We start from the raw sequence: 18,579 nt of genomic DNA, 5'->3' as shown, positions 1-18,579 counted from the left end.
ATAGTCTCACAGAGACTTCATGTTCCAGGGTGGGAAGATAACCAAGTGGCCCCTACCCTCTCAGAGGAGAAGGAGGCGGGGCGCAAGGGAAGGATTGTGGGAGAGGCTGACAGGGAGGGGGCAGTGAGCAGGATGTAAAGTAAACAAGTAAAAAATAAAATTGAAAATAATTGAACATTTTTTCTAGGAAGCATCACATGGCACAACTGAGTCTCCAGTGAAACAATAAATTTTTACTTCAGTCTACTATCACATTATACCTTTAACTCTACAATTTATATATATGATCAATTCTCCCACACAGACTGCTGTGGCATTCCAATCGATCCTGGAGGAACATCAAGGGTCTAGGGATCAGGAGCCGCAGCCACTAGAAGAAAAACAAGAATTATCAACAGCATCATCAGGCACATCACTGGTGATATTGTCATGCCCAGCATCAACAACATCAGTGTCATTATCATCGGGATCAACGTAGTGAGAAACAGTGAGAAGGTGGATGCTTCTCTTGTTATTTTTAATCTCAGAAGTTGCTTCTTTTGGAATGTTGCGGTCAAAGGCTATGCTAACCTCAGAAGTCAGAGTTCAGAATGACAGCATTAAATAGACAATAACATTTAACAGGAAGTTACCCCTGCTTAGTCATTCAGGAAACACAAGGTCTTCACTGGGAGTGACCATAATCTCCTCATTCTAGACTAGAAAACAACCAATCAGAAAACAGTTTTACATGTCACTTGTATTTGTCCAAACTGGATTTATCACGTTACTGAAAATATATAAATTGAAAAAAAATTTTCAGGTTCTAGGTTATTCATGAATAACCCTATAGAAGCATGAAATTTATTAACAAAACAGACCTAGGTTTCAAGGGAAAAAAATTCATCTATTTTAAGCTACTATTTTTGTCTAACTTACCTGATCCAACTTTTTTGTCAGTGGGAGCTCCTTGGCCATTTTCTTCATGCCATGCATGTTGAATTTGGATTTTCATCCATGTTATGACAGAGAAAAGTGAGGATACAAGCCATATAAAAGGCAAAAAGGGGATGTGTGCTATCGCTGGTGCCCGAAGATATCCACCCACCCTGAGAGGGTTCATGCTGTGGTTTATTGGTTCAGCTGACGCAGAAGCATCAAAATTATCAACAGGTGCCTGAGTAGCAGGCAGACCTTCTTCTATGTCAGGAATAAAAGAAGATTCCTCATCTGAAGAAGCAGTATAAAATATTTCTTCTTCACTAAAGGATATCAAAAGAGTCAGGTTAGTCATTTGAATGGAATCAAGGGAATAACAAGTGCAGGAACCAGGAGTGGGCTCTGGGTCAGCATGGGGTTTGTACCTTGTACTCTCCTTGTAAAGAGGTAAATCAACTACATAATCCAATCCAATGTGACTAGCTGGTCCTGAGTCACCTGACACAGTACTGTCAGCAGCATATGTAAGGGACAGCTCGGGCTCATCTGCAGTCAGACCGTCAGCGGCAGTGGTGGACTTAGTCGGCGCAGGCTCATCTGCAGTCAGACCGTCAGCGGCAGTGGTGGACTTAGTCGGCGCAGGCTCAGCTGCAGTCAGACTGGCAGCAGCAGTGGTGGACTTAGTCGGCGCAGGCTCAACTGCAGTCAGACTGTCAGCGGCAGTGGTGGACTTAGTCGGCATAGGCTCAACTGCAGTCAGACTGTCAGCGGCAGTGGTGGACTTAGTCGGCGCAGGCTCAGCTGCAATCAGACTGTCAGCGGCAATGGTAGACTTAGTCGGCACAGGCTCAACTGCAGTCAGACTGTCAGCGGCATTGGTGGACTTAGTCGGCACAGGCTCAACTGCAGTCAGACTGTCAGCGGCATTGGTGGACTTAGTCGGCGCAGGCTCAGCTGCAGTCAGACTGGCAGCATCCTTGGTGGACTTAGTCAGTGCAGGCTCAACTGCAGTCAGACTGTCAGTGGCAATGGTGGACTTAGTCTGCGCAGGCTCAACTGCAGTCAGACTGTCAGCGGCAATGGTGGACTTAGTTGGCTCAGGCTCAACTGCAGTCAGACTGGCAGCCTCCTTGGTGGACTTAGTCTGCGCAGGCTCAGCAGCATCCAGGCTGTCAGCAGTAGAAGTGGAAGGTCCAACATCAGCAGCAGCCTCAGAAGGCACGGAATGGAAATTTTCCATTTTAGTTTTTTCATCCTATAAGGAAAATTATCATTGTTATTTTTGATTTAAAATTCACTGATTTTATTCATTTCATCACCCTTCTGATAATGTCAGGACCTTGATTTATAGTCCCCAAACTATTTCTGTATTCTGTTGATATTTAGCACTACATTCAATGATATTCAGTAACGTCTGCTTCCTTTCAGGATGAGTAAACGGCCCAGAGTCTTTAAAAATCTTTAATGTGGACATTCTTAGGTTTAAACTTACCACTATTCTGCTCTTTGGGATCTAAAGTCATGGTACTTTTTAAGATGGAAATATATAAAAAGAAGTGACAAAATGTGTTTCTTGGCCTCTGATGTTTTGCTCTGCTTCTCCTCTAAATAGCAAATTTGTAATATTCTCTCTCCTTCATATTCTATGGTTCATCCCAAAAGTTCCACCAGAGAACTACTACACCTGATAAACAACTTCAGCAAAGTGGCTGGGTATAAAATTAACTCAAATAAATCAGTAGCCTTCCTCTACACAAAAGAGAAACAAGCAGAGAAAGAAATTAGGGAAACGACACCCTTCATAATAGTCCCAAAGAATATAAAGTACCTCAGTGTGACTTTAACCAAGCAAGTAAAAGATCTGTACAATAAGAACTTCAAGTCTCTGAAGAAAGAAATTGAAGAAGACCTCAGTAGATGGACAGATCTCCCACGCTCATGGATTGGCAGGATTAATATAGTAAAAATGGTCATCTTACCAAAAGCGATCTACAGATTCAATGCAATCCCCATCAAAATAACAATCCAATTCTTCACAGAGTTAGAACAATTTGCAAATTCCTCTGGAATAACAAAAAACCCAGGATAGCTAAAACTATCCTCGACAATAAAAGGACTTCAGGGGGAATCACTATCCCTGAACTCAAGCAGTATTGCAGAGTAATAGTGATAAAAACTGCATGGTATTGGTACAGAGACAGATAGACCAATGGACTAGAATTGAAGACCCAGAAATGAACCCACACACCTATGGGCACTTGATTTTTGACAAAGGAGACAAAACCATCCAATAGAAAAAAACATAGCATTTTCAGCAAATGATGCAGTTCAACAGAAGGTCAACATGTAGAGGAATGCAGATCGACCGATGCTTATCACCCTGTACAAAGCTTAAGTCCAAGTGGATCAAGGACCTCCACATCAAACCAGATACACTCAAACAACAGAAGAAAAAGTGAGGAAGCATCTGGAACACATGGGCACTGGAGAAAATTTCCTGAACAAAACACCAATGGCTTATGCTCTAAGTTCAAGAATGGACAAACAGGATCTCATAAAACTGGAAAGCTTCTGTAAGGCAAAGGACACTGTTGTTAGGACAAAACGGCAACCAACAGATTGGGAAAACATCTTTACCAATCCTACAACAGATAGAGGCCTTATATCCAAAATAGACAAAGAACTCAAGAAGTTAGACCGCAGGGAGACAAATAACCCTAATAAAAAATGGGGTTCAGAGCGAAGCAAAGAATTCACAGCTGGGGAATGCTGAATGGCTGGGAAACACCTAAAGAAATGTTCAACATCTTTAGTCATAAGGGAAATGCAAATCAAAACAACCCTGTGATTTCATCTCACACCAGTGAGAATGGCTAAGATCAAAAACTCAGGTGACAGCAAATGCTGGCAAGGATGTGGTGGGATTGCAGACTGGTACAACCATTCTGGAAATCAGTCTGGAGGTTCCTCAGAAAATTGGACATTGAACTACCCGAGGACCCAGCTATACCTCTCTTGGGCATATACCCAAAAGATGCCCCAACTTATAAAAAAGACACGTGCTCCACTATGTTCATAGCAGCCTTATTTATAATAGCCAGAAGCTGGAAAGAACCCAGATGCCCTTCAACAGAGGAATGGATACAGAAAATGTGGTACATCTACACAATGGAATATTACTCAGTTATCAAAAACAATGACTTTATGAAATTCATAGGCAAATGGTTGGAACTGGAAAATATCATCCTGAGTGAGGTAACCCAATCACAGAAAAACACACATGGCATGCACTCATTGATAAGTGGCTATTAGACCAAATGCTTGAATTACCCTAGATGCCTAGAACAAATGAAACTCAAGATGGATGATCAAAATGTGAATGCTTCACTCCTTCTTTAAAAGGGGAACAAGAATATCCTTGGCAGGGAATAGAGAGGCAAAGTTTAAAACAGAGGCAGAAGGAACACCCATTCAGAGCCTGCCCCACATGTGGCCCACACATATACAGCCATCCAGTTAGACAAGATGGATGAAGTAAAGAAGTACAGGCCGACAGGAGCCGAATGTAGATCTCTCCTGAGAGACACAGCCAGAATACAGCAAATACATAGGCGAATGCCAGCATGAAACCACTGAACTGAGAACGGGACCCCCGTTGAAAGAATCAGAGAAAGGACTGGAAGAGCATGAAGGGGCTTGAGATCCCATATGAACAACAATGCCAAGCAACCAGAGCTTCCAGGGACTAAGCCACTACCCAAAGACTATACATGGACTGACCCTGGACTCTGACCTCATAGGTAGCAATGAATATCCTAGTAAGAGCACCAGTGGAAGGGGAAGCCCTTAGTCCTGCTAAGACTGAACTCCCAGTGAACAAGATTGTTAGGGGGAGGGAGGTAATGGGAGGAGGATGGGGAGGGGAACAGGGGGGAGGGGCTAGGGGGACGTTAGCCTGGAAATTGGGAAAGGGAATAACAATCGAAATGTAAATAAGAAATACTCAAGTTAATAAAGAAAAAAATAAAAATAAAAATAAAAAGTACCTGAGTTCCATGTCTTTGCTAAGTTCTTCCTAGAATAAAAATTACTCAGGTTCATCACCTGTAGTAGTTAATTGGAAACCAAATTGATCTAGGCATAAAGGAAGAGCATTTGAGTTTGGTTTCTATAAATTTACAGTTTCTAATGATTCCATTATGTGTAATAATTATATCTGAACTTCCTCTTTCCTAATGATGAAATTAGAGGTCTAGAGGAAGGTAATTAGCTACGTGTTGACAGTATGCAGTGGAGTAAGGAGTAAGTAGTGTGTGTAAGATCAGCAGACACACCCTTCTGCTTGCTTTGTAACTTCTGAAAGGGGATTTAAACAGGAAAGATGGCTGTTACTTTTGAATTTGTTTCTGTACTTTCTGTGACAAAATATCTGATGGGGAAAACCAGTCACTTATTTCAAGGAAGGAACAGGGAGGCCTGACTTTTGGCAGTACATTATTGGTTCTCACAGGCTGGTAGACCGGGAAGCAGATAACACAGTACTGGTACCACAAGTAGTCACAGCCATTAAAATCTACCACTGAAAACCTTCTGCTAGCGAGGCCAGACCCCAAAAGTTAAACAATCTCCCAAACAGTGGCCAAGTGTTCAAACACATGAACTCCCATCTCTTTGTCTGATCCTCCCATGCACTGCTTAGCATTTGTGTTAATGTTAAATAACCCCCCCACACACACACACACACATGCAGAGTTTATCTACTGTCTGTCTGTTAATGCTAACCAAAGTGTAAATCATGCTACAAATGTGATAAACCTACTTGGCAGCCTGACTGATAACTTGAATTTGATACCTGAGACTGGAAACAGAGGAAGGGAAAGATTGATTCATACAAGTTATCTTTTGATACCCACAATTCAACTTACATTCTCCTACTCCCCAAATAAATTAAGAACAGGACGTCCTTGAACTGACAGAGACCACCCTGCCTGCTTTATGAGTTCGTGAATTAACTGTGTACACCAACATACCCAGCCACCTGTTGTGGGCACCCTGCCTATAAGTACTTTGGACTTCAATGGGTAAAACCAGAATGCTGAGGTCCTGTCCAGGAAGTTAAGAAATATCAGAAGACTGACTTCTTATTTCCCCTGATGATAATTTTAATCTTTTTGCCTATCAAACATATTAAATCTGTGTGCTGGAAAAGGGGCTGAGGAGTTTAAAACATTCATTGCTCCTCCAGGACACCTGGCTTTGCTTTGTAAAACACATAATATTGGCTGACAAAGTTCTGGAACAACAAGAACAAAGGATGAAATGACCTCTTCTGATTTTTGTGGGAAGCACACGCACATGGTATACAGACAGAATACACGCAAAACATTCACACACATAAAGTCAGTCAATCCAAAGTAAATGAAACACAACTATGGTGGTCGCTTTCATATTGACTGTACCTATTTCCAGGAGCATGTACTATTTGGTTTCTGTATTTTTATGACTTCTCCTCAGTGAGTTAAAAACATGCTCATTTTCTGTTTTTTCTTCTGTTTCCATAGTCTAATTTACTATTATTACATTTTATGACAGTGATTCTCAACCTGTCTGTCATACCCTATTGGAGGAGGGCATAGAACAGTCTCACACAGGTTGGCAAAGACCTTCTGAAAATACCAATACGACATTACAGTTGATGATATTATCAATCTGACACTGATGCAGTAGCAACAAAACAGTTGTATGGTTGGGAATCACCACAGCATGAGGAACTGTATTAAAGGTCACAGCGTTAGGAAGGTTGAGAAGCACTGCCTAATGCAGTGACTGGCAAGGAGTGAGGATATGGAGAGTGTGAAGGGAATGCTCAAGGCTGATCTTTCTCTACTCGTTCACTACTTGCACTAGGAAGGCATAGGCACAAACACCCATCACTCCCCTTCACAAAAGGAAATAGGTTACTTCTCACATCAGTGGGGATTACCGTTGCAGATGTATTTTCTTCCCATACTTCAAGAATTGGGGCTACCCGAGAAGACACATAAACTCCAGATTTTCTAAAACTGTTCTGGCTCTTCTTAGGTTTTATGTGGATCTTTCTCCCTGATTCTCCCTGCAATGCAGAGGGGACAGTTAACTTTTTATTTGGTCCCGAAATTAACTCTTTTCTTTTAGGATGCATGCTTTTAAATCAACTTTATTACTTAGGAATTACAGGATATTGACACATGAAAATTAAAATTCATTATTAAATATAAAATATCTTCTAATATGCCTACTTACAACTTAGCAGAGGAGGACGGTAATGGGGGGAGGATGGGGAGGGGAACACACATAGAGAAGGCGACAGGGAGGGGCTAGGGGGATGGGGAGGGTTTAGGGAGATGTTGGCCAGAAACCCGAAAACAGAATAAGAATCGAAATCTAAATAAGAAATACCCAAGTTAATAAAGATGAAAAAAATTGCATGCATTTTCCTGAGGGTCAAGTCACTTAGGAGATTCCTGGATTATAGAAATGTCTGGACTTACTAAGAAGTACTTATTATATATAAGTACACTGTAGCTGTCTTCAGACACACCAGGAGAGATCATCAGATCTCATTATAGATGGTTGTGAGCCACCATGTGGTTGCTGGGAATTGGATTCATCAAGACCTCTGGAAGAGCAGTCAGTGCTCTTAACCACTGAGCCATCTCTCCAGCCCAGGAAAACCCGTATGGGAGAGGTGAGGGGGAAGGGATGGGGGCTCATGGACAGGAAACCGGGAAGGGGAAAAACATTGGAAAAGTAAAGAAATATATCTAATAAAGAATTTTTAAAAAAGAAATATTATGGTCTAGTAACAGTCACATTTTAAAATCAGTCAAATGTGTACTCATCTCTGCAAACAATACTTGTCAAACATCAGACATCTTCTATTGTACAAGGACTGTGCTCAATCTTCCACTCACTATGTCTTTTGAGTCCATTCTCTTATTGGCCACCACTACCCACAAGGACTTACTGCTCACTTGCAGTTTGTAGAAATCTCCACATCTACAATGTAGACTCCCTTGAGCAATCTTTCCATATAAAACTGATCCCAGTTACACTATTGCTGAATTATAACAAAAGTCATAAGAAAATTAATTTCACAAAGAAGCATTTTACCTTCACAGAGGAGGTAGAGCTGACATTATCCACATTCACACACCTAGGAACAACAAAGGAGGGCTTGTCAGGGAGCCTTTAGAATAACAGCATGCAACATTCTTCCAACCTCAGTTTTGTGGCTCAATCCCTTCTTCGTGAATAAGAAACCCAGGCAAACTAGCCAGTAAACTTCAGGGGATTCTCTGTCACCACCTCCTGCCTCATCATAAGTGCCCCAGGATTCAGATGCACGTGAGATCATCAGACTTCATGTGGATTCTGAGAATCCAAACTTCTATTCTCACAGACTCATGGCAAGCACTTTATCCACTGAATCATCTCCCTACCTAAGGATGTTTGTCCATATCTCATGCTGTGTGGGAGATAGGTCTAGTAGTTTGAACATGGTTTGCTCTACAAATAATTGTTTAGCTTGTGATTATAGAAGAAATAAAGAAGCTGAAATCGTTGTACACAGAGACAAAGACAGTGTCATGTTCTGAACATTATACTTTTTACAGATTAATGTATTGTACAATGCACACATTCTTACCACGGTGATCTTCCTGTAAGTTGCATACCAGCTTCTAAATAGGGAAGCAAAATTTGTCACTAAACAACTATAGGAAACATGTCAATAAGTGCAAAGGCTAATATTTGTGACCCTATATCTTTTGGCACCATTTATGAAAAGCCTTTAAAGTGAATAATTATTGGTAAATAATAAATATATGCAAAAACCTTCCTTCCCATTTCCTAGTATATTTTAAAGACAAAGAGAAAATTTCATCAAAAGTTACTACTTATAAAAATTGTTGTGCAAATTACCTATGATCCTGATCACTATCAGACACAGAAATTATCATCTTAGCCTGAACTGTTGTCCCATAGTGAAGGGTTAAAAGGACAGCGTCATGTTGCCACTGCTGCTTTTTGCCTCTGGACTAGGGATGTTTGCAGCACTCTAGGTGAGCATGCTCATCTGGTACAGCAGTGAAAGGGACTGCTACAAAGGTCGACTTGAACTTCCTTCACTGTAGGGGAACATTCATTGCTACCACCGGGAAGCACAGTCTCTGGTGACTGTCATTGCAGGACAGTCAAATATAGGAGACCCAAAGACCTTTACAAAACATTTCCAGCTGCAAGTGTGACAAAGCTCTTGAGAGATCAGTGTGTTACTGTAGTCAAGATCTTCTGAAGAAGATGTTAAGGGCCCTCAGATCTAGCATTGACCCCTAGCTCATTTCCATCAAAAAGAAGTTCAACATCAACTTCCATTGCTGGCCATGGCAAGAGCAACTGGAAAGACTTCCTTAGTAGTTATGCAACATGAATTATTACTCCAGAGAGAAGCATGAAAGAAACTTGCAGATAGAACAGCAATCTCACATAAAACATTTTTAAAATATATTTCCACATATAAACCATAGTGTGTCTCAAGTTTCACTCTCTGGATAAAGCCTGCCCTTGAAACATGCTTCAGAGAATGAACAACCCTAGTTCATTTCCTTTACAGTATGTAAAACTCCACTGCACACCCCTTGGCATTGCCCATGACCAGAGCAAGTTTTTGTCCTATCAACAAATGGGCTGAGAAAATGTCTCTATGGTGGACCGTATGCTCAGCATGTGTGGGGCCTCTTACAGTCCTCGACAACACAAACAAAACTCCAGTGCTGAAATACATTTTAAAAAAAGACACCCACATTATGATAATTCTGTTTCCCTCAGGGTTATGTGAAGAGGGTCATTTAGGTTCCTCTACACTATTCTCTGGCTGGCTCTCTCCAAAGGCACAGTAGGTATGAGAGATGCTGTGGTGTAGGTTGCTGAAAGGATAAATTCTGTGGTGCTTCTCCCCCTATTGGAATCTAATCTTATTCAGACTCAATCAAGGGATCATTCAGTGCTGTGTACTGGAGAATGATGTGGTTTTTCAACCTTCCATCTACTGTGTCAATGTTGTTTTTACTGGAAATTTTGTCTTGCAGCATATAAATCAAGTATCACTATATCTTTTGCTAATTAATAGGACTACAGGGAAAAGGTGCTGTCAGAGTAGCCCATATGGAGGCCGCTTTCATTGAATGCTAAGAATATCAGTTTTCATTCCCCAGCACTACCTACAAATCTCACACACCATTCACTTCTCCAAGGGTTCCTGAGTGAGCCAGATATTTATAATATCAAGATATTTACATTAAATGGAAGACATCTAAAAATAACTATAAGATAATCTATGAATTATCAAATAAGTATGATTGAAATATTATGAAGGGAAAAATTCCAGATTATGCTAAAAACATTTAGTCTCCAAAACATAATGAAAGTAATTGAATACTGTTTTTGGTTTGTTTTTTAACCTTATCATATTTTACAGACACTAACACCTATAATACGTAGCATTAATCATATATATATATTATATATAAAAAACTGAAATAAAAATGTATTTTATTACAAAGTCAACTTACTGCTATGTGTCTAGAGAAGACACAAATCATGGAATAGTGTATTTTTTGTATCAAAAGACACTACACGGGGCTGGGGATTTAGCTCAGTGGTAGAGCGCTTACCTAGGAAGCGCAAGGCCCTGGGTTCGGTCCCCAGCTCCGAAAAAAAGAACCAAAAAAAAAAAAAAAAAAAAAAAAAAAGACACTACACGCATCAGTAGTTCAATTTGAAGAAGCTAACACATCAGACGGTATAATTTGAATTTGACATTTCTTAGAAACAATACCTTAATAAATCTATAGTCTAAAAATGGTTGCCAGCAAGTGAACAAAGAATATAAATATATTCGTATTTGATTACCTTATTCTTTTTATAGTAAGGGTAGAATCAGTAGAGGACTTACACTTAATCTTACCTGAATTATGCTGGATAGATGTTTTCAGAATGGATTTTAGCTGTCTTGGTGATCTTACTCGACTGTGGGGTATTTTAAGAATGTTATGTTAATATTCATATTAAACATTAATCCAATGCATTGAATTACTTCTTGTTTGATTTCCTAACTTATATTACATTACAAGTCTGGGAATACTTTCCTTTCAACTTTTCCCCATGTGGAAAAAAGGGAAGGAATTTAGCAACACAAAATTAGCCTAATGAAACCATTACACAGTTACACACACACACACACACACACACACACACACACACACACCTTTCCAGCTTTTGCTCTCATAGCTATACCAAGTGATATTTTTAATCTGTAGATGCAATGGAATTAGTCCCCTGACTACATTAATCATAACAGTCTCTGCCCCTGATGCAACAAAGCACCTTTTCCCATGATACTTTGTGAATATTTCACTATCTATGATGGTATCACCCAAGTGGTTTGCTTGTCGAACATCAAATAGATTTCTGTTGCTGCTAGAGCTCTTCAAAACCCACCACTGCTTTTGTAATGTTCAAGCTGCTCCTTCTTAACTCATGCATGAATGAATCCTGAAGTCACAATATGCCTGTTTCTGTGCCATTTATGCATTTTTATGAACATAAGAAGGTAATAACAGAAAAAAAGAACAATAAGACTAAGCGCATTGAGACTGTGAAACTGCACTTCCAAGTATAAGTTAAAATGCATATTTTGCAAGGAGTCATTGAACAGTTTTAGTATGGAAAAGTTTGAATCTTGATTTTTGACATTAGCTTGTATGATTTAGGAAATTTTAAACATGGAGGAAATAAGTCATTTGATAGTATTTATAAAATGTTTTCCTGATGTAGAGCCCAAATAAAGAGAACAACATAATTGTCTTCTCTTGTGAAGGTAATTACTCTTAATGAGCACAGAATTAGCTTGAAATACACCTTTTAATTTTCTACCAAACCAGTGTCTAACCTAGCATCCTGGACAGGAATGGATGGGCCTTCACCTGTATGTTCATGTCCAACTGATGTGGAAGGCAAAAACCCCTTTTATACAGAGATAAATAATTGTCACATGGTCATTTAGTTCTATACATTCAGCTAACCTATTGAGATTCAAAGGATCTGTTACTGTGGAAAGCAGATCATATGAATGGATAATTGACGGGTGGAACTTTCAGGAAGACATTGGACTTGTGGAATAATTAAAAGGTGAATGATTCCCTCGAGTTCCCATGCCAGGTGGAATCACATGCTCTAGATGTTTCTCTGTCCTCCATTTTCACACACTGTCTCCATAAAGGGTTGTTCCCAACCTGAAACCCACATCACGTTCCGTGGGCCATGCTAGTGTGGCCAAATGTCAAGCTAGCCCCAAGCATTCTATAGCCTAGCACGGCTTCCTGTCACAGACTCTTCTCACACTCCCAACAACCCAGTGAAGTCATGACTCAACAAACTGTAACCCAGCAACCAGAGTCATATGTTAATTACTTAATGAACAATACATTCGCACAATTAACTCATAACTAACTTATAAGGACATAAACCGCCCACCAAGATAAGATATAGTTTGTTCATCTAGACACACAAAATCCTGTACATATCCATCCCTTCAGAATAACCATAACACCTAATAAATGTACAGAGAGAATTCTTAACATCCACCTTCAAATTCTCTCAGCCTGTCATTGGATGGACTGCAACTCATGGGTGTCTTCCAACATCTATGATATATACTACACCTTTGCATTCATAGCTGGTGCCAAAGGAGGAAAGAAATTGTTGCCATCCTCTAGTAATGACTGACTGAGAATCATTCCAAATTATGTAACATGTCAGACAAGATGAATGACTGAAATGATAACTATGAGTGTGGGTCTTAGTGCACAAGTATTTAGTAAGGCTTTGAAAAGCCAAAGAATCTTAAGTAGACACTAACTTGCACAGTTAATCCTAGCAGGCTCTTTTTAAAAACTGTATAGTTTGTTCTTGGAAATGGTGGGTGAGTATAATTTTCATTTTCTTATGAAATACACTGAACAAGTTTTCAACCTAAAATTATATTCAGAATATTGTGGGACCTGTAAGACACAAGTCTCAAAGTATACCCAAAATAATTTACTTATTATCTTTGCATTTCTCTAGTATTAATGTATTGTTAAACCTTACCGGGACAAAGGCCTTTCATTGTTAAAAACAAATACTTCTGAAAATAAAAACAAAGAATGTATTATTACAAGTATAGAAGAATATTACGAATAATCAGACTCATTATTAGTATCAATGTCTATAAGAGCAATCTAGAGAGTATTCTAGAGTAAATATTCATTTGTAGCCAATTACTTCACTTAGAACCAATCCATTCCCTATATATTTCAAATCAAGGATGACAGCAATTTATCAAACATTAATGTCTAGAAATAAATAGCCGTAAACAATTGCGATGATCCTAACTGAACTCTCTCAGAATGACAGGAAGCCCAATCCTTACCAGTATGAATATAATCAACTGTGATTCTTTTTACTCTGGGCTAATGATTCTGGAAAGAATAACAGATTGGGTCTGGTGGTGCATAACATGAATACCAACACTGAGGAAGCAAAAACACATTGATCACTGTGATTCCTTAGACAAACAGAACTACAATTTAGTGAGACAATGTCTCAACTTCACCCGTAAAAAGAGAAAAACCCAGAGCCCACCTCAGGACACTGCACCTGAAAAACACCCAGGGATAAACAGTTGGCTGAGGGCCAGCATGAGAATACATTCAACAAGAGCCAAATCAACATGACACATCCTGAGCCCAGATATCCTACTACAGCAAGACCTGGATATCCTAACACAATCAAAGCACAATGAAATTACTTTGAAACCAATCTTATTGATACGATAGAGGAATTTAAAGGAGAAATTAATAAATCCCTTAAAATGTACAGGAAAATATAATCAAACAGGTGAAAAATGAATAAAACATGTCAATACCTGCAAATGATAAAAAAAGAAATAAAGGAAACAAACTGATGGAACCTTGGAGAGGGAAAATCTACAAAAGAGAACAAGAACAGAAGCACAGCCAACACAATAAAAGAATTGGAAGAGATGATCTCAGGCATAGAATATATACTTTAAGAAATTAATACATCATCCAAAGAAAAGGTTACTTAAAAAAATGACTGACCCAAAATGTTCAGGTAGTCTGAGACACTGTGAAATTTCCTAAGAATAATAGCCATGAACAAAAGTGGAGAGTACGAGCTCCAAGGATGAGAACATATGTTCAGCAAAATCATAGAAGATAATTTATACAACGTAAAGAAAGAATGCTTATGAACATAAAAGAACCTCACAGAACACCAAATTGATTAGTGTTCCCAACACATAATAATCTCTTCACAAAACGAGAATGGTAGGAATTAACACTCATTGGCTATTAATATCTCTCAATATAAGTGAACTCATCTTCCCCACTAAAAAGACACAGCCTGACAAGCAGGATGTGAAATTAGGACCAAATCTATGAAAAATAGGAATGGAAGAAGTTTCCCAGATTAAAGGCACAGAAAATATCCTCAACAACATCATAGAAGAAAACATCCCAAACTTCAAGAAAAAGATGCCTATCTACACACAAGAAGCTTAAAGTACAAATAATACTTTATTGTGCCAGAAAAGAAAATCCTCCAGCTACATAATAACCAAAACAGTAAATCCACCAAAAAAGAGAGAAAATTAAAAAGCGGCAAGGAGAAAGAGGCAAGTAACATATTACATATAAAGGCAAACCAATCAGAAATATACCGAACTTCTCAACAGAGAATTAAAAGCCAGAAGAGCCAATGAGATGTCTTCTAGACCCTAAGAGACTACAACTGTCTGCCCAGACTACAACACTTAGCAAAATTTTCAAACAACATACATGGAGTAAAAAGATGTTTTGTGACAAAACCAAATACAAACTATATCTTTCTACTAATCCATACCTACCAGGGATGCTACAAGCAAAACTCCAAGACAAGTAGAGTAACTGAACTCAACAAAACAGAAGAAATTAATAATCACACAGCAAAACCAATAGAAGAGAAAGACATGCAAACCAACATCAAAATAATAAGTAAAAGCAATCGTTAGTCATTAATACCTCTGAACAGGAACAGATTCACTTGCCAAACAAAAAGACAGGGTCTAAGAGAGCAGATGTATAAACAGAATCTATCATTCTGTTGCATATCGAAACGGAACTCAGCCACAAAGATAAAAACTACCACAAAATAAAGGGCTGAACAAAAGGACTGAAAAGCAAATGGACCCAAGACACAAGCTGAAGCAGTCAATCTAATAACTGGTAAAATAGACCTTCGATCAGAAATAATCAAAAGAGATGGGAAAGGACACTGCATACAAATCAAAGGAAAATACACCAACATGATGTCTCAATTCTGAACAATGCCTGAGATGCAAGGGCATCCTGCTTCATAAAAGAAACATTTACTTATTTGGCTAAAGCTTAAACCACACCTCAAACCTCACAAATTACGAGTAGGGGGCATCAACTACATATTATCACTATTATGACCAAAGGACATGTCACCAAAAGAGAAACTAAACTGAAAAATTATGCAACTCATAGATGGCATGTACCAAATGGACCTAACAGATATCTACAGAACCTTTCACACAAATAAAAAATATGTACCGTCTCAGCATCTCATGGAATGTTCTCCAAAATTGAACATATATAGATACAGATCTACATCAACAGATACAAGAAAAGGGAAAAAAAGAACCAACAACAATCCCCCCAAAAAACTCTTGCATCTAATAAGGTCACCATGGACTAAAGCTGGACTACATCAACAAGAAAACAACAGAAAGCATACAATCTGATAGAAACTGAACAATGCTATGCTCGGTGACCACTGGTGCAAAAAGAAATCGAAGACTTTCTAGAATTCAATGAAAATGAAGGCACAAAACATCCCAACTTAGGGAACACAATAAAAGCAGTGCAAAAGGAAAGTTCATAGCACTATGTCCCTTCATAAAATGGAGCGATTTCATAAAAGCAGCTAAACATCAAATCTGAAATATTGAAAAAAAGAAGCAAACAGGCTCAAGAGAAGATGGTATGAAAATTAAACATAGAAACATGGCAAACAATACAGAGAACAAAACCAAGGGCTGCTTACTCAAACCCACTGACATGTGATTTGACACCCATCACAAAACAAGGTGACAAACTCAAGTGAGAGTAAATGCTGGCAGGATGTGGAGCAAAGGGAAGTCTACTCCATCACTGGTGGGTGTCAACAACAACTGGATATCAATTGGGTGGTTTCTCAGAAAACTGAGAATAGTTCTACCTCCAGGGCCAGCTATAACTCTCCTGGGTGTAGTCAGAAAGATGTCACACGATACCAAAGAACCACATCTTAAACTATGTTCTAGTAGCTTTGCTCATACCAACCAGAAACTGGAAACAACCTAGATGTCCCTCTACTGAACAATGGATAAAGGAAAAGATGTGTACCTACACGATGGCATACTATGCAGCCATTAAGAACAAGGGCAGCATGAATTATACAGTCAAAGCAATGGAACGTGAGAACATCATCCTGAGTCCCAACAGGACATGTGTGGTATGTACTCACTTATAGATGGTTATTGGCCAAAAAGTGCAGGTACCATAGAACTATCCACAGACTCAGAAAAGCTACACAAGAAGGAATGCACAAGTGAGGATGCCTGAATCTCACTTAAATGAGTGTACAAAGCAGTCCTAAGAGGAAGTCGGAGGGAGTGAACTGGATAGAGAAGAGATACAGAGGGGTAGGGAGGGGTTCAGAATCAGGTGTGGGGAAGGAAGAGGAGTGATGGGTGGAAGGTTCTGAAAATGAATGGAAATCTGCAACTGACAAGGGTGAAGAGCAGGGAGCATCTCTGATGAGACAGAGACCTAGAATCATTGAGGCACCCAAGAAAAAACTGGGATGACCTTAGCTGTGACTGACCACGTTGGGGATATGGCACCCATAATTTATTTTGTCTACCAAAAATATTGCAAGTCCAAGGTTAGAGCAGAGACTGAGAGTATGGCCAACCAAGAGCAGCCCAAATTGAGACCAATCTCATGAGCAGGTACCAATCCCTGACATTATTAGTGATATTCTTTAATGTTTGCAGGCATGAGCAAGCTGTCATCTGAGAGGCTCCATCCAGCATCTCACTTGGACACATAGATACAGATACCCACAGCCAAACAGTGGAGGGAACATGGGAATCTATGTGGAAGAATACAGGAAAGTACGAGTACCCAAAATGGGATAGCAATTCCACAGGAAAACCAACAGAGTAAACTAACCAGGACCCTTGAGGCTCTTAGGCTAGGGACCACCAACCAAAGTACATACGTGGGCTGGGCCTAGGCCTCCCCGACCTACATAGCAGACATGCAGCTTGGTCATCATGTGGGTCCAAAGAACTGGAGCGAGGGCTATCCCAAAAGCTATTGCATATCCTTGGGATATGTTGTTCTAACTCGGCTGATTCGTCGGGACTCAATGGGAAAGGAAGCACCTAGCCTTGCAGACACGTCAAGTGCAAGTCTCCTACCCACTCAGGGGAGGAGTGGGAGATGGAGGAAGGATTGTGTAAAAGGAGTGACCAGGAGACAATCGATGAGCTGAATTTAAAGTGAATAAGTAAAGAAAAATTATATTAAGTTAAGAATAATAATTTATAGACCTGAGATATGGGTCAGCATTTAGGCACACATGGTGCTCTTCCAGAGGACTACAGTTCAGTTCTCAGTCCCATCTCTAAAACTCTTACTCCAACTCTATGAGAATGACTACTTCTGGCTTCATAGGTCACATGTACACATACTTTCTTTTTTTTTATTAACTTGAGTATTTCTTACTTACATTTCGAGTGTTATTCCCTTTCCCGGTATCCGGGCCAACATCCCCCTAACCCCTCCTCCTCCCCTTCTTTATGGGTGTTCCCCTCACCATCCTCCCCCCATTGCCGCCCTCCCCCCATAAAACACGTTTACTGGGGGTTCAGTCTTAGCAGGACCCAGGGCTTCCCCTTACACTGGTGATCTTACTAGGATATTCAATGCTACCCATGAGGTCAGAGTCCAGGGTCAGTCCATGGATAGTCTTTGGGTAGTGGCTTAGTCCCTGGAAGCTCTGGTTGCTTGGCATTGTTGTTCATATGGGGTCTCGAGCCCCTTCAAGCTCTTCCAGTTCTTTCTCTGATTCCTTCAATGGGGGTCCTATTCTCAGTTCAGTGCTTTGCTGCTGGCATTCGCCTCTGTATTTGCTGTATTCTGGCTGTGTCTCTCAGGAGAGACTACATCCAGCGCCTGTCAGCCTGCACTTCTTTGCTTCATCCCTCTTGTTTAATTGGGTGGCTGTATATGTATGGGCCACATGTGGGGCAGGCTCTGAATGGGTGTTCCTTCTGTCTCTCTTTTAATCTTTGCCTCTCTATTCCCTGCCAAGGGTATTCTTGTTCCCCTTTTAAAGAAGGAGTGAAGCATTCACATTTTGATCATCCGTCTTGAGTTTCATGTGTTCTAGGCATCTAGGGTAATTCAAGCATTTGGGTTAATAGCCACTTATCAATGAGTGCAT

The 18,579-nt window shown here is 39.8% G+C and overlaps 1 protein-coding gene across 5 annotated transcripts in view; it reads right to left on the bottom strand.

Moving 5' to 3' along the window:
• Positions 1 to 213: 213 nt before the first annotated feature.
• Positions 214 to 18,579, bottom strand: part of Poteml2 (POTE ankyrin domain family member M like 2) — a 58,741-nt gene continuing 40,375 nt past the window's right edge. For 3 of the 5 annotated variants that reach the window (XM_063275936.1, XM_063275937.1, XM_063275934.1), the window contains exons 6-13: positions 13,108 to 13,144; positions 10,925 to 10,986; positions 8,606 to 8,639; positions 8,071 to 8,113; positions 6,902 to 7,030; positions 1,344 to 2,173; positions 919 to 1,241; positions 214 to 370 (exon numbers count right to left, since the gene is read on the bottom strand). In XM_063275936.1, coding sequence (XP_063132006.1) covers positions 348 to 370; positions 919 to 1,241; positions 1,344 to 2,173; positions 6,902 to 7,030; positions 8,071 to 8,113; positions 8,606 to 8,639; positions 10,925 to 10,986; positions 13,108 to 13,144 — 1,481 coding nt within the window. In that variant the 3' untranslated portion in view covers positions 214 to 347. Of the gene's footprint in view, positions 371 to 918; positions 2,174 to 6,901; positions 7,031 to 8,070; positions 8,114 to 8,605; positions 8,640 to 10,924; positions 10,987 to 13,107; positions 13,145 to 18,579 lie in introns of all 5 variants that reach the window. The other 2 variants (XM_063275935.1, XM_063275933.1) reach the window with 1 other exon arrangement.

Source organism: Rattus norvegicus, chromosome 16 (assembly GCF_036323735.1).
Source record: "Rattus norvegicus strain BN/NHsdMcwi chromosome 16, GRCr8, whole genome shotgun sequence".
Taxonomy (NCBI): domain Eukaryota; kingdom Metazoa; phylum Chordata; class Mammalia; order Rodentia; family Muridae; genus Rattus; species Rattus norvegicus.
Note: the sequence above shows the minus strand (reverse complement) of the source record. Positions and strands in the feature narration are given on the sequence as shown.